This window comes from Panthera onca, chromosome B4 (genome assembly GCF_046562875.1).
Source record: "Panthera onca isolate mPanOnc1 chromosome B4, mPanOnc1 haplotype 2, whole genome shotgun sequence".
Taxonomy (NCBI): Eukaryota; Metazoa; Chordata; class Mammalia; order Carnivora; family Felidae; genus Panthera; species Panthera onca.
In genome coordinates, this window is record NC_138345.1 from 75,110,537 (window position 1) to 75,127,793 (window position 17,257).

At 39.2% G+C, this 17,257-nt stretch overlaps 1 protein-coding gene across 1 annotated transcript; it reads left to right on the forward strand.

Moving 5' to 3' along the window:
• Positions 1-10,870: 10,870 nt before the first annotated feature.
• Positions 10,871-11,833, forward strand: LOC132660331 (olfactory receptor 8S1-like). The gene has a single exon (XM_060604348.1). It carries the CDS (start codon positions 10,871-10,873, stop codon positions 11,831-11,833), a length of 963 nt encoding a protein of 320 aa, XP_060460331.1.
• The last annotated feature ends 5,424 nt before the right edge of the window (positions 11,834-17,257 follow it).

Consider the following 17,257-nt stretch of genomic DNA (forward strand, 5'->3'; position numbering starts at 1 on the left):
TGGGACGCAGCAAAGGCAGTCCTGAGAGGAAAATACATTGCAATCCAGGCCTATCTCAAGAAACAAGAAAAATCCCAATAACAAAATCTAACAGCACACCTAAAGGAAATAGAAGCAGAACAGCAAAGGCAGCCTAAACCCAGCAGAAGAGAAATAATAAAGGTCAGAGCAGAAATAAACAATATAGAATCTAAAAAAACTGTAGAGCAGATCAACGAAACCAAGAGTTGGTTTTTTGAAAAAATAAACAAAATTGACAAACCTCTAGCCAGGCTTCTCAAAAAGAAAAGGGAGATGACCCAAATAGATAAAATCATGAATGAAAATGGAATGATTACAACCAATCCCTCAGAGATACAAACAATTATCAGGGAATACTATGAAAAATTACATGCCAACAAATTGGACAACCTGGAAGAAATGGACAAATTCCTAAACACCCACACTCTTCCAAAACTCAATCAGGAGGAAATAGAAAGCTTGAACAGACCCATAACCAGCGAAGAAATTGAATCGGTTATCAAAAATCTCCCAACAAATAAGAGTCCAGGACCAGATGACTTCCCAGCAGAGTTCTACCAGACATTTAAAGCAGAGGTAATACCTATCCTTCTCAAGCTATTCCAAGAAATAGAAAGGGAAGGAAAACTTCCAGACTCATTCTATGAAGCCAGTATTACTTTGATTCCTAAACCAGACAGAGACCCAGTAAAAAAAGAGAACTACAGGCCAATATCCCTGATGAATATGGATGCAAAAATTCTCAATAAGATACTAGCAAATCGAATTCAACAGCATATAAAAAGAATTATTCACCATGATCAAGTGGGATTCATTCCTGGGATGCAGGGCTGGTTCAACATTCGCAAATCAATCAATGTGATACATCACATTAACGAAAAAAAAGAGAAGAACCATATGATCCTGTCAATCGATGCAGAAAAGGCCTTTGACAAAATCCAGCACCCTTTCTTAATAAAAACCCTTGAGAAAGTCGGGATAGAAGGAACATACTTAAAGATCATAAAAGCCATTTATGAAAAGCCCACAGCTAACATCATCCTCAACGGGGAAAAACTGAGAGCTTTTTCCCTGAGATCAGGAACACGACAGGGATGCCCACTCTCACCGCTGTTGTTTAACATAGTGCTGGAAGTTCTAGCATCAGCAATCAGACAAGAAAAGGAAATCAAAGGCATCAAAATTGGCAAAGATGAAGTCAAGCTTTCGCTTTTGCAGATGACATGATATTATACATGGAAAATCCGATAGACTCCACCAAAAGTCTGCTAGAACTGATACATGAATTCAGCAAAGTTGCAGGATACAAAATCAATGTACAGAAATCAGTTGCATTCTTATACACTAACAATGAAGCAACAGAAAGACAAATAAAGAAACTGATCCCATTCACAATTGCACCAAGAAGCATAAAATACCCAGGAATAAATCTAACCAAAGATGTAAAAGATCTGTATGCTGAAAACTAAAGAAAACTTATGAAGGTAATTGAAGAAGATATGAAGAAATGGAAAGACATTCCCTGCTCATGGATTGGAAGAATAAATATTGTCAAAATGTCAATACTACCCAAAGCTATCTACACAGTCAATGCAATCCCAATCAAAATTGCACCAGCATTCTTCTCGAAACTAGAACAAGCAATCCTAAAATTCATATGAAACCACAAAAGGCCCCGAATAGCCAAAGTAATTTTGAAGAAGAAGACCAAAGCAGGAGGCATCACAATCCCAGACTTTAGCCTCTACTACAAAGCTGTCATCATCAAGATAGCATGGTATTGGCATAAAAACAGACACACAGACCAATGGAATAGAATAGAAACCCCAGAACTAGACCCACAAACGTATGGCCAACTCATCTTTGACAAAGCAGGAAAGAACATCCAATGGAAAAAAGACAGTCTCTTTAACAAATGGTGCTGGGAGAACTGGACAGCAACATGCAGAAGGTTGAAACTAGACCACTTTCTCACACCATTCACAAAAATAGACTCAAAATGGATAAAGGACCTGAATGTGAGACAGGAAACCATCAAAACCTTAGAGGAGAAAGCAGGAAAAGACCTCTCTGACCTCAGCCGTAGCAATCTCTTACTCGGCACATCCCCAAAGGCAAGGGAATTAAAAGCAAAAGTGAATTACTGGGACCTTATGAAGATAAAAAGCTTCTGCACAGCAAAGGAAACAACCAACAAAACTAAAAGGCAACCAACGGAATGGGAAAAGATATTTGCAAATGACACATCGGACAAAGGGCTAGTATCCAAAATCTATAAAGAGCTCATCAAACTCCACACCCGAAAAACAAATAACCCAGTGAAGAAATGGGCAGAAAACATGAATAGACACTTCTCTAAAGAAGACATCCGGATGGCCAACAGGCACATGAAAAGATGTTCAACGTCGCTCCTTATCAGGGAAATACAAATCAAAACCACACTCAGATACCACCTCACGCCAGTCAGAGTGGCCAAAATGAAGAAATCAGGAGACTATAGATGCTGGAGAGGATGTGGAGAAACAGGAACCCTCTTGCACTGTTGGTGGGAATGCAAATTGGTGCAGCCGCTCTGGAAAGCAGTGTGGAGGTTCCTCAGAAAATTAAAAATAGACCTACCCTATGACCCAGCAATAGCACTGCTAGGAATTTATCCAAGGGATACAGGAGTACTGATGCATAGGGGCACCTGTACCCCAATGTTTATAGCGGCACTCTCAACAATAGCCAAATTATGGAAAGAGGCTAAATGTCCATCAACTGATGAATGGATAAAGAAATTGTGGTTTATATACACAATGGAATACTACGTGGCAATGAGAAAAAATGAAATATGGCCTTTTGTAGCAACATGGATGGAACTGGAGAGTGTGATGCTAAGTGAAATAAGCCATACAGAGAAAGACAGATACCATATGGTTTCACTCTTATGTGGATCCTGAGAAACGTAACAGAAACCCATGGGGGAGGGGAAGGAAAAAAAAAAAAAGAGATTAGAGTGGGAGAGAGCCAAAGCATAAGAGACTGTTAAAAACTGAGAACAAACTGAGGGTTGATGGGGGGTGGGAGGGAGGGTAGGGTGGGTGATGGGTATTGAGGAGGGCACCTTTTGGGATGAGCACTGGGTGTTGTATGGAAACCAATTTGACAGTAAATTTCATATATTAAAAAAATAATAAATTAATAAATAAATAAATAAATAAAAAGAAAGAAAGAAGATGTAGTATATATATACAATGGAGTATTACTTGGCAATCAAAAAGAATGAAATCTTGCCATTTACAACGATGTGAATGGAACTGGAGTATATTATGCTAAGTGAAATTAGTCAGAGAAAGACAACCATCATATGACTTCACTCATATGAGGACTTTAAGAGACAAAACAGATGAACATAAGGGAAGGGAAGCGGAAATAATATAAAACCACGGGGGGGGGGGGGGAGGAGACAAAACATAAGAGACTCTTAAATATGGAGAACAACAGAGGGTTACTGGAGAGGTTGTGGGAGGGGGGATAGGTTAAATGGGTTAGGAGCACTAAGGAATCTACGCCTGAAATCATTGTTGTACTATATGCTAACTAACTTGGATGTAAATTAAAAACAAAACAAAACAAAACAAAAAAACAAGTGAGGGTGAGGCTGTGGGGGAAAGGAAACCCTTGTACACTGTTGGTGGGAATGTAATTTAGTTTAGCCACTGTGGAAAACAGTATGGAGGTTCTTCAAAAAATTAAAATAGAACTGTCATATGATGTAGTAATTCCACTTCTGGGTATATACCCAGAGGGAATGAAATCAATACCTGGAAAAGATATCTGCACTCCCTTATTCATTGCAGCATTATTCACAATAGCCAAGACAGAAACAAACTAAATGTGCATCAGTGGAAGAACATATGAAGAAGATGTATATATTATATGTATATGTGTGTGTATACACACATACATATACACAGATGATAATATATATACATATACATATAATATATACATTCATACACACACACACACATATATACATACACACAGAGAATATTATTCAGCCACAAGAAAGAAGAAAATCCTGCCATTTGCAACAATATGGATGGCCCTTGAAGGCATTATGCCAAATGAGATATGTTAGACAGAAAAGGAAAAATCCTGTATGATATCACTTACAGATGAAATGTAAAAAAAGCCAAACTTGTAAAATGAGAGAATAGAATGGTGGTTACAAGAGGTTGAGGGGATGGAGAAATTGGATAGATTTTGTTTCAGGATACAAATTTGCAACCAGTAGATAAATAAACCCTGAGGATCTAAAATTCCTTACAGTGATTATAGGCAACAGTACTGTGTTGTTACAAACATCAAACTTGCTAAGAGATTAGCTCTTGATCCCACCACAAAAAAAAAAGAAATTATAATTATGTGACATATATATTTTAATTTACTAAGTAATTATGATTATATATTATATATTATAATTATTCGGTGTTAACTAATACTTCAATGGCACTCATATTGCAATATACGAATGTATCGATCAACACGTTTATACCTTAAACTTATACGATGTTACGTGTTGATTATATCTCAAGTTTAAATTTTTTTAATAAAAATGGAAACTTTTTTTGTCCCCTCCCCAGACTCCAAAAATAGAAACATTTTAAAGAAAAAATTTCATATAAGTTGAGAAATTTCTCATTAATGTCCAACAACTCATCTTCAGAGATAAAGATGCCTCCCATGAGGATGTGAGGCTGGACCTGGGATCATGTTAGTCTCCACACTGCTCTTTGCCATACTACTGCATAGAATGAGGTTTCACAGATGCATCCAATGAGTCAGATAGTTGAATAAGTAACCGTTTCTGATTTTTTAATAGATTTAATTAGAAAATGTTCGGCCCAGCTGTTTAAAGATACAGTTCCTTATGATGTGGGAAAGTCACCTGTTAGGTTAATTATATCTCACTATATACCTTCCTTAATAATTTCCTAATAAGTGGCCAGCAGGAAAAGACTTCCCAGCTTGCCTACTTTCAAAGGCCAGTTAAAACTTCATCCCTAAAGTTCTATAGCCTATATCTGTGAGAATCCCCTAGGACTTCTACAAACTTCACTCTTCCAGTTAATGAGCTTAAAGTCTGGCTTCAGACCATGACCTCAGGGATTACAGCTTCCTTGCACTGCTGAGATCCACCAGACTATCTGATTCCCTTCAGCTAGATTGTATCTGAAAATCACTCAATTCACTGATATTCTTTGTCCAGTGTATAAACTCAGAAAGATAAGTGAGTGGTAGCCTCTGTGATTGGGTCTGACATGACATGAGAGAAGTCTCTCTTGTGCTCCTTTCAGAATTTGAATGTTTCCCACTGTATTTAGTGAGTGAGAGTAGACATTTTCCTTCCCTCCTGGAAGCTTGTGAATAGAAAATATGTATGCACTCTAAAATTAGGCTAGAGAAATAGTGGTTCTCCTGTGCATAGTGAACACCTGACCAAAGACGACTTCTTATACTATGGTAAGACTAGAGCCAGAAGATGACTTTTGTGCCAGAAAAATTCAGACCTCTATGATTTCTCTAAAGGTTCCCCACATTCCCCTCTGGAGATTTCCAGTTTCTGTTTTTATCTAGTCTTCTGTACCTACTTGTCTTAGGCAACTCCTTTTGCTTTAAGTTCTCTCATCATCTTTTGCTTGTACTGCAGACTAAGTTACAACCACTAGGACCTTTGTGGATATTTCTCTCCTTTGAGGCTCTTATCCTCAACTGTTTCTAGCATCTACTAAATAAATCCTCTCTATGCTCTCTAGCATTGAGTCTACAGCGACTATGGAATCTGCATCGGTCTGGAAAACTGAAACCAGGAGCTAAGAGGTTCTCAGTCTGGGGAGGAATGGGTAAAAGCACATCATAGTAGATAGACTTCAGTAGTCTGAGATCCTCCTTCTTCTCTTAGACCCTAAATGCATGTGCTAAAAATAATTTACTTTTCTGATATTATTAACCACTCCATCAACTCTGGTCATCAATATTAGTGGTTAAAGGGGAAGCGAAATAGCAGAAATCAGAGAAGATTTTAAGGAAAATATTGACATATTTGAAGTTTGTCTTCCATGCATACAGACCACAAGAATTTGGCCCTTCTTCCCATTTCAGGTGGCCTCAGAACATCAAAGGTTCTATATTTCCAAAAATAGTTACCCAGACCATCTCTGCCTTGCAGCACTAGACCTGCCTTTCATCCTATCTTCATTAATCTGTCTATCCAGTCATGTATATAATCAACTAATATTTTCTGTGTGATTTCACCAAACAGGTAACTGTTGAGACTTTTTTCTTGGAATGTCTTCTTGAAATGATATAAGATTATTATATCTAAACAAGTTAATAATTTATAATGGAATTGATGTTCTTTGCCTCTCAGAACTGATTGAATCTTAAATTTAGGCAAACGCTAATTTAAGTAAAATGAATTCACAGGAGCATAAACTTCAGCCAAAAATCATAGGATGGATGGTGATAATTATTTGTGATTATTTTTTAAATGACCCAGAAAATGCAATTTCCTGCTTCACTTCTCTTTAAGGTGATATCTGACATAAACATACGAGATAGCAAGAAGCAGCCTATTTGAGAAGTTTCAAACACAGCTATACAGGCAAAGTGGTAAATAACACATTTTGTGGAAAACGATCCCCCTGGGTTCTACTTTCTTACTTTCCACCCTCCTTTATGTGAGGACTCAAACTTCTCTCTCTTCACCTTTTTCTGAATTTCAAAATAGACATTCAATTTCAATGTGAATTGAAGCCACTGTTCCCTCTCACAAGGTAAGTGAAGAGACTTTGAAATTAGTGCTTAGCTTTCACTACATGGTTGAAATGAAGCCCTGTCCTCAGTTGGTCACAGTCAGAGGATCTATATTAGGTTCCAGGGGGAGCAAATCACAGAATCTCACAAGTTGGGCTTCCACCTGCCTTCCTGATGGGTTGGCTTTGTGGGTCCTCAGCATAGAACAGAGGTTTTCAAATATCGGGTCTCTAACTCACAGTTGCTCCAAAAGTCCTTCAGTTATGCTGGAGTTTGCTTGGGCTACATGCCAAAAATAAAAATGGGATTGTAGCCAGGTCTCCAATGAGAACAAATATGGAAAAAACTAGAGAGTAAATAAGGAGAAAATGGCCAAAATCAAAGAGTAAATTATAAATCTTGAGAAATTTTCCAGTTAAAGTAAATGTACTGAATTGACTGTTTACTTTGCTACTGAAAAACAAAAGAAACCGTTTATTCCAGTGAGATTTTGTAAATTCAGAGACAGCAGGAACTGAACTTTCCTTCTGGTTTTTCACCTTCACTGCAGAATCTGAATTAATCTGAGTTATCATACTGGGCTGCAAGTTACTCACCAGATAGAACAGAGAGGTGATTTGAATATGGGTTCTGATAAGGGGTGGGAATATGAGAACTTGTTTAAATAAGAAGTAAGAAAAGATGGGGCACCTGGGTGGCTCAGCTGGTTAAGCAACCAACTCTTGGTTTCAGCTCAGGTCATAATCTCACAGATCATAAGATTGAGCCCCACATTGGGCTTTGAACTAACAGTGCAGAGCAGGCCTGGGATTCTTTCTCTCTCCCTCTGTCTCTGCCTCTCCCCTGCTTGCAAGCTCGCTCGCTCACTCTCTCTCTCTCTCTCCCCCTCTCTCAAAATAAATAAATAAATAGATAGATAGATAGATAGATAGATAGATAAATAAATAAATAAATAAATAGAAAGAAACAAAGACGAAAAGAAAGGAAAAGCAGGACATTGGCTCACTCCGCAGGAATAGGACCTGTTCTTGTGAGTTCTCTGGGCCAGAATAACATGACACTGTGGTGAAATTCCCCAGATGAAAGCTGGGAAATTCAGAGTCAATTCAGAATTCTGGGTGACAGGTTATGATTATTGCAAAGAGTTACATACCAGAAAAGACTCATTAAAGGAAGAGTCTGAGGTTTCAAGCTGGGTATAAAAAAAGTTAACCAACACAAGAACTCAGCTATGAATGCTAGAAATGTATGACTGGAAAAGCAGGACAAATAAGTGTATTCACACAACAGTTCAACAAACATTAGATAAGGTTGTTTGGCCAATCTGTTATAAGTAGGAGGCCTTGCACAAAGTAGACCCATAATATTTTGAATAATTAGGTAAATGAGAGAACTGATAAATTAATGGATAAATAATTGAACAGGAACACAGATGGATAGATTACTGAATTGACAGGGTGGACAATGGAATGTACACATAAATGTCATGGTTTTAAGCCACCCTCCCAGCATGGACAGAAATTACCTAGTAAGAATGAGCTGCTCCCTGGGGGAAGGAACCTTTAGGTACCAATTATTACGACAAAAGATAAGTCTTCCGTCTTTGCAACCTTTCTCCACCACCTCCCACGCATCCTCCAGTTTTGTTTATTTTTTTACTTTTTTAATGTTTATTTATTTTTGAGACAGAGACAGAGCACGAGCGGGGGAGGAACAGAGAGAGAAGGAGACACAGAATCTGAAGCAGGCTCCATGCTCCGAGCTGTCAGCACAGAGCTCATTGCCAGGCTCGAACTCACCAACCGTGAGATCATGAGCTGAGCTGAAGTCGATGCTTAACCAACTGAGCCACCCAGGTACCCCAAGTTTTGTTTGTTTGTTTCTTTTTTTTTTTTACATTTATTTATTTTTGAGAGACAGAGAGGGATAGAGCGTGAGTGGGGGAGGGGCAGAGAGAGAGGGAGACAGAGAATCCCAAGCAGGCTCCAGGGTCTGAGCTGTCAGCACAGAGCCCAACGCCGGGCTCAAACCCACGAACCGTGAGATCATGACCTGAGCCAAAGTCATATGATTAACTGACTGAGCCACCCAGGCGCCCCAGTTTTGTTTATTTCTAAAGTTAGAATTAAAGCTAGGTATATTCCTCTAACAAAGCACATGTCATATTTACTTTATTCTTTCATTCTTTCTACATTTAACAAATCCTGAGCACCCATTATTGCCTTTCATTCTGCTGTATGTTCGGGATTTAAGATAATATAGATGATTAAATACCAAACGTATTCTTCCTAAACAAGCAACACATTTGGAGGAAAAAGAAACACTACTCATACATCCTACTAAAAGCCGGAGTAAGACAGATACCCAGGTGAAGGCCCAAAACAGTTCAGAGAGTAAGCGACAAAAGAGAACATAGAGTGAAGAGAAGTAGACTGCTTAATGAATGTCAGATGAATGTCAGCCAGTCAGAGTGTAAAAAGCACAGATATGGAAGCTTCACAGACCTGGGAGGGATGTTAAGCTTATCCACTAATCCTCTCAACACCAGAAGTTACCACAGCATTTTCAGATTCAATTTCCATATTCTAAAATTTGAAATAATGCAGCCCCTGAAGTTTTGTTGAGATCTGCCGGTAGAGAAAAAGCTAAACATTTGATAATACCTAGATATAATTGGGACCAGTGAAATAATAGGGATCATTATTTTCCATAATCCATCCAGGCAGGGAAGGAGGTAATCAAGACAGCTATACAAGGGAAGAAATAGAAATTAAGGTGAGATGGAAAAATAGGTAGGATTTAGGTCAAGATTTGTAGGGAAAATTTTCAACAGAGTCTCAGCTGAAGTCAAGGCAGAGAATAGGAGAGTAATGAGGGCACCGGGGCAAGTCTGGTCCAACCAGTTCATGCCTGATTCTGTAGCACAGAGGTAGCAGAACGACCTGGGCAATGCTTAAAATACCCATCACAGAAAAGACCAAGTAAAACAGGTTCTCTGCTGGTAGAGAAATTACTTCAAAAATTGAGTAATCTTTAAATGCCAACCAGGTAAGTTTATAATTATTCAGGAGCACTGTAGAATTAAAAGTTGTGGTCATAGGCTTATATAGAGGAGATGCAAATCCTGACTGTTCAAACTGAGGAACTGAACATGTCCTATGAATCTGAATTTTTGGGGTGGGGGAGGGTTAATCTTAAAAATATAGATCAGAAATCTTTCTTTTTTTTTTTTTAAATGTTTATTTATTTTTGAGAGAGAGAAAGGGAGCATGAGCAGGGGAGGGGCGAAGAGAGAGGGAGAGAGAGAATCCTAAGCAGGCTTTGAGCTGTCAGCACAGAGCCGGGTGCCGGGCTGGAACTCACTAACAATGAGATCATGACCTGAGCCAAAATGAGGAGTCAGATGTTCAACCAACTGAGCCACTCAGGCACTCCTAGCAATCTCCTTTCTTAACCCCATTTCCCACCACATGCATATACTCACACACACATACATTTTGAAACTGTCCTTGGAATTAAATAACCAAATACACTAGAGAGAGACACATGAAGAGTAGAAATATAATAAATATAGCATGTTATTATAAAGTAATATTGAACTCTTACAAGCTTTTGAATGGAGAGTGAAACACTGTGTGACTCAAGAAACCAGAGATGATTAGAATCACTTCTCCAAGAAGTGTATTGGATACAGTTTGACCAGTAGTATTGTAGGTTACAATCAAAGGACAGTTCAAGGAGATGAAACCATTCAGTCATAGACTAAACTGAAAAATTATGTGAAGGTCTCCAGAGTTATTTGTGGGAGAGGAGCCACAAGAGTACTAATGGTCTGGTTCAGAGTTCAGGACCTGTGAGGTTGGCAATCAAGTGAGGGAAGAATCCTGGGAGGGAGGGAGAGTAGATGTTTTAAAAATCCGTGTAAAAGATAAGCACACTGAAGATGTGCATACATGGAATAAAGTAGAGATTCTGAGGTGGCACAAAAAGAAGGTGAATATTTCATGCTTCTTTATGCTTTCATTCCAGTGGAACATCTTCTGTCATGGTCTTAGGAAACCACAGCACCATCACAGAATTCATCCTCCTTGGGCTATCTGCTGACCCTCACACCCAAATTCTCCTCTTTGTATTTTTCCTGGAAATTTACCTCCTGACCATCATGGGGAACCTGATGATCATGATGGCGATTATGACTGATTCCCATCTCCACACCCCCATGTACTTCCTCTTGAGTCACCTCTCCTTCCTGGATCTTTGTTTAACTTCAGTCACTGTGCCCAAGATGCTTGAGAATCTCCTGTCTCAGAAGAAATCAGTATCCATAGAAAGCTGCCTCGCTCAGGCATTTTTTGTGTTTTCCATCGCAGGGACTGAAGCTTTTGTGCTCTCTGCCATGGCCTATGACCGCTACACTGCCATCTGCTACCCCCTGCTCTATGACCAGGTGATGAGTAAACAGTTGTGTGGGGGTCTGGTATGGGTCTCATGGGGACTGGGCTTTCTGGATGCTCTCATTAACACCCTCATGGCTTGCGATTTGGACTTCTGTGAGGCTCATGTCATGCCTCACTTCAGCTGTGAACTGCCATCTCTATTCTCTCTGTCTTGCTCTGATATCTCCACCAACTTTGCAGTCCTGGTGTGCTCTGCCATCATTCATGCCTCTGGAACCTTACTCCTGGTCTTCTTCTCTTACACCCGTATTATCTCCACCATCCTGAGCATCACCTCCACCTCAGGCAGAAGCAAGGCCTTCTCCACCTGCTCCTCCCACCTCACTGCAGTGAGTTTCTTCTATGGATCTGCTTTTCTTCGCTATTTCATGCCAACCTTAAGTTCCCCACTGGAGTTAATTTTTTCCATACAGTACAGTGTGGTCACTCCTCTAGTGAATCCCCTTGTCTACAGCTTGAAGAACAAGGAAGTAAAGGCAGCTCTGAAAAGAATGTTGCAAAAAGGTTTACAACAGCTCAGAGAGCAGAGAACAGGTAGATTTGAAGGCTGAAACGGAAAAGGTACCAGATGAGCCTGAAGCATCTCGTAGCAACAGAAAGGAAGCACTCAACAACAACAACAACAACAACAAAACCCACAATGATAAGGGTATGTTGAAGGGACACAGGAACCAAATGAAAGAGACCCAGGTGACTAAGGATGGGACAATTTGAGCAACAAAAGAAACAACATAACATTAGATTATAACCAAAAGCATAAAATCAATACCTATTATACTAATATAAATAAATAATTGAATAATGAAATAAATGGAAGAGAACAGAAAATCTTCCTCTCAGAAGAATTCCAAATAACTTAGGTAGAAACTGCACTCTCAATGAAGTGTAGAGCGTACGTACTTCTTAAATGTGGGCTGAACATAGTGTAGTGGACCCCTTCTAAAGAATACAGTGTGACAAGGGGGAGAAAAGTGGAGAAACCTGACAAATGCTACCTAAGACAAATGACCAAGGTTAATATCAGCAATGGTTAAGTCATGTTGATAGTATGTACTTTTGATATGATGTGATGACTGACAATGGTACTTCACTTCTGTGGTCCTCATCTCCCAAACCCATAACACTAATATAACCATGAGCAAAACATCAAATAAAACCAAATTGATGGGGTCTGTACAAAATATCTGACTAGTACTCCTTAGGACTGGCAGTGTCATCAAAAACAAAGTCTGAGAACTATCACAATCAAGAGGTGCCTAAGGATACAAGAATTAAGTGTAATGTGCTCTCCTGGATAGAATCTTAGGATAGAAATTGGACTTTAGATAACAACTAGGGAAATATGAATACATTATGGACTTTAGTAATAATTTATCAATATGGTTCATTAATTATGATAAGTATACCATACTAATGTAAATAAAATGTTAATAATAATGAAGACTGGGTGGGGGTATATGGGAATGCTCTGTACTATCTTTGCAACTTTTATATAAATCTAAAACTATTCTAACATTAAAATTTTATTTAAAAAAAATTCTCCTTCTTGATCTTAGTTGGAAAGCTCTCAGGTTTTTCCCCATTGAGGATGGTATTAGCTGTGGGCCTTTCATATAGGGCTTTTATCATGTTTATGTTCCTTCTATCCCTGCTTTCTTGAGGGCTTTTATCAAGAAAGGATGCTGTATTTTGTCACATGCTTTTTCTGCTTCTATTGAAAAGATTATGTGGTTCTTATCCTTTCTTTTATTAATGTGATATATCACATTGATTGATTTATGAATATTGAACCAGACCTGCAGCCCAGGAATGAATTCCACTTGATCATGGTGAATAATTCTTTTCTTTTTTTAAGTGTATTTGTTTGTGTTGAGAGAGAGAGAGAGAACACAAATGGTGGAGAGGCAGAGAGAGGGAGATAGAGAGTCTCAAGCAGGCTCTGCACTGTCAGTGCAGAACCTGACTCCAGGCTCAAACTCATGAACTGTGAGATCAAGACCTGAGCCTAAACCAACAGCTGGACGCTTAACTGACTGAGCCACCCAGGCACTCTTGGTGAATAATTCTTTTAAAGTACCGTTGAACTTCCCATCTCCAATCTCATCATCCATGGTAATCAATGTTGTGACCAGCACGGATCAGTTAATTCATGACAAGTACCACATGGTCCAAGGCATTCTGAATATTTCTCCAGACTATTCTGGTGGATGGTGAGATATTCTTACGCTAAAGCTTGGGAGGATGTTTTAAATCTTCTAAAATACTTAAAGTATCTATTAAAAAAATAATTCTTTTTTGAAATGGACTACCACGAAAAACATAAGTTTGATATGTCATTGTACTTGAAAGCATTTCTCACTTTTTACTCTATCCCTTCTCTGTTGGCTAATTTTATGTCTCAATTTGGCTGGGCCATGATGCCAAGATAGTTGGTCAAACATTATTCTGGATGTTTCTGTGAGGATGTTTTTGGATGAAATTAACATTTAATTTTCACAGATTTAGAGTAAAGTAGATTGCCCTCCATAATATGGGTGGGCCTTGTCCAATCAGTTGCAGGATCAAATAGAACAAAAGGCTGCCCTCCCCTGAGCAGGAGGGAATTCTTCCAGCAGACTGCCTTTAAGCTTCATTTACAACATCAGTTCTACCTGGTTTACCAGCTGATTGTTTCTGGACTTGAGCTGCAGCTCTTTCCCAAGTCTCCAGTCTACCAACTTCCTCCATCAGATTTTGGAATCACCAAACCTCCACAATCACATAGGCAAATTCCTTAAAATAAAACTTATTCCATACATGAATACAAAGCCTACTCTTTCTATTTCTCTGGAGAAGCATGACTAATACACCCTCCTAAACAGGTGCAAGAGGAAGAACTTCCAGTAAACTGTTAGAGGAAAAATTATCCATGATTAGATGCACTGGAGAGGGTACAATGAACAGTTATTCTGTACCCATGTCACCCCTCCCCAAAGGGCACAGCTCAGTGCCAAGAGAGACCTTCTCAGCCCATAATTTCTCCCATGGAGGAAAATGGGAGCATGTGAGTAAGCACCTGGCTTCCCCAGCTGTATGGGATAAGAAGGAGGCCAACTTCTTTCTTGCCTCCTCCAGAATACTAAGGTGTGCTACATGACTATGAATGAAGGGTCTTGGAGAACAGCAGCCAGTTGCTCTCAGAGGGCATCAAAGAGACATGGGTCCTACTAACCACTTCACAGATACCACCAAGAAGACAGCCTATGAGCTGCTGGTGATACCTCACCTGTGGATCCCCCCCACCTGGCCCATGGGCACCCCCAACATTCCAGATGCCTAACACACATACCCTACCACCCTGTAGCTGTCAACCTGTGTGGTCCCCAATGGCAACAAATAAAAGCCTTTGCAGACAGCTAGTGAGAAAATGTAGAAAAATGGCACAACTCTATAGGACTAAGAAAATGCATGGATACTGATGCATTCCGCATCGATGCATTCAACACTGCCCTAGGGAAAGCAAACAGGAGGCTGTTGGTACCCGCCCTGGCTTTGCAGGATCAAAAAAAGGCAAACAATTTTAAGAATTCTGCCTAAGAGGAAGCAAGAAGCATAGAGTAGGTGTATCCATAGAAAAACTCAGAGAAAGCCTCAAAATACCTAGAAGGCCAACACAAGGTATTTCTCTCCTGAAGGCAGGGCAGTAGAGACTGGAGGAGGTGACTGAGTCTTCAAATGCAAAGACAACACAAGACATCAAGGAATAAGAAAAATCAAGGAAACCTGACACCACCAAAGGAACAAAATAATTTTTCAGTAACCAACCCAAAGGACTGGAGATCTATGATTTGCCTTATAAAGAATTCAAAATAGATGTTTTAAGGAAGCTCAATAAGCTACAGGAAAACACAGAAAGACAATTCAACTAAATCAGGAAAATGATACATGAACACAGTAAGAGCTTTCGCAGAAAGATAGAAATTATTAAAAATAATTCAGCTTCTTCTGGAGCTGAAGAATACAATGAATGAAATGAAAAATGAAATAGAGACCATCAACAGCCAACTGTTTGTTATCAGCAAGGTCAACAGTAGACTGGTCAAGAGTAGACTCTTAGTAGTTAAGTTTAGGAGGAGTCAAAAGCTATATGCAGATTTTTGACTGACTCGGGTTGTTAAAGGGTCAACTATAAATAAAATCAGAAATGAGGGGCGCCTGGGTGGCTCAGTCGGTTAAGCGGCCGACTTCGGCTCAGGTCATGATCTCGCAGTCGGTGAGTTCGAGCCCCGCGTCGGGCTCTGTGCTGACAGCTCAGAGCCTGGAGCCTGTTTCAGATTCTGTGTCTCCCTCTCTCTGACCCTCCCCCGTTCATGCTCTGTCTCTCTCTGTCTCAAAAATAAACGTTAAAAAAAAAAAAATTAAAAAAATCAGAAATGAAAGAGGAGATGTTACAATTGATACAACAGAAAAACAAAGATTAAAAAAGACTGCTATGAATAATTATATACCAACAAATTACATAGCCTAGAAGAAATGGAGAAATTGCTAGACATATATCACCTGCCAAGACTGAGTCATGAAGAAATATAAAATCTAAACAGACCAATAACAAGAGATTGAATCTGTAATCAAACCTCTCAACAAAGAAAAGCTTATGACCTGATGCTTTTATTGTTGAATCCTACCAAATATTAAAATAAGAGGTCATACCAATCCTTCTCAAACTCTTCCAAAAAACTGAAGAGGAGGGAACATTTTATAATAACAGCATTTCCCTAATACCAAAGCCAGACGAGGATACTACAAGAAAATTACAGGCCAATATCCCTCATTAAAATAGATACAAAGACCCTCAATCAAACACTATCAAACTGAATTCAAGAACACATTAAATGGATTGTACATGGGGCACCAGGGTGGCTCGGTCAGTTAAGCATCCAACTTCAGCTCAGGTCATGATCTTATAGTCTGTGAGTTCAAGCCCTGCATCGGGCTCTGTGCTGACACCTCAGAGCCTGAGCCTGCTTTGGATTCTGTGTGTCTCCCTCTCTCTCTGCCCCTCTCCCACTCATGCTCTGTCTCTCTCTCCCTAAAACAAATAAATAAATAAACATTTTTTTTTAATTTTTACTTTTTGTTAACGTTTATTTATTTTTGAGACAGAGAGAGACAGAGCATGAATGGGGGAGGGTCAGAGAGAGGGAGACACAGAATCTGAAACAGGCTCCAGGCTCTGAGCTGTCAGCACAGAGCCCAACGTGGGGCTTGTACTCACGAACTGCGAGATCATGACCTGAGCTGAAGTCGGACGCTTAACCGACTGAGCCACCCAGGCGCCCCAAATAAACATTTTTTTTAAAAGGATCATACACCACAATCAAGTAGGATTTATTCCAGAAATGCAAGAATGGTTCAATACTGAAGATCAAAAAACATGATATACACCACATTAACAAAAGACAGAAAACCTATGATCATCTTAATACATGCAGAAAAAGAATTTGACAGTATTGAACATCGTTTCATGAAAAAAACTCTCAACCGATAAGATACAGAAAGAATGTACCTCAACATAACAAAGACCATATATGGTAAGTCCATAGCTAATATCACACTTAATGTGAAAACAGAAAGTTTTTCCTCAAAGAATAAGATGAAGACAGGGTGCCTACTCTCACCATTACTATTCAACATAGTTCTGTAAGTCTTAGCCAGAAAAAAATGGTAAGAAAAAGAAACAAAAGGCATCTAAATTGGAAAGGAAGAAGAAAAATTGTTTCTGTCTGCAGATGAGGTGATCATACATATGAAAATACTAAAGACTCCACCAAAAAGCTATTAAACTAATCAATTAATTCAGTAAAGTTGCAGGACACAAAATCAACATATAAAAGTTAGTTTATGGTCAACTAATCTTCAACAAAGCAGAAAAAAGAATATCTAATGGAAAAAAGACGGTCTCTTCAACAAACGGTGTTGGGAAAATTGGACAGCAA

Coding starts and splice junctions, on each gene's coding strand:
- LOC132660331 (XM_060604348.1), top strand. CDS start 10,871: ATGGTCTTAGGAAACCACAGCACCATCACAGAATTCATCCTCCTTGGG.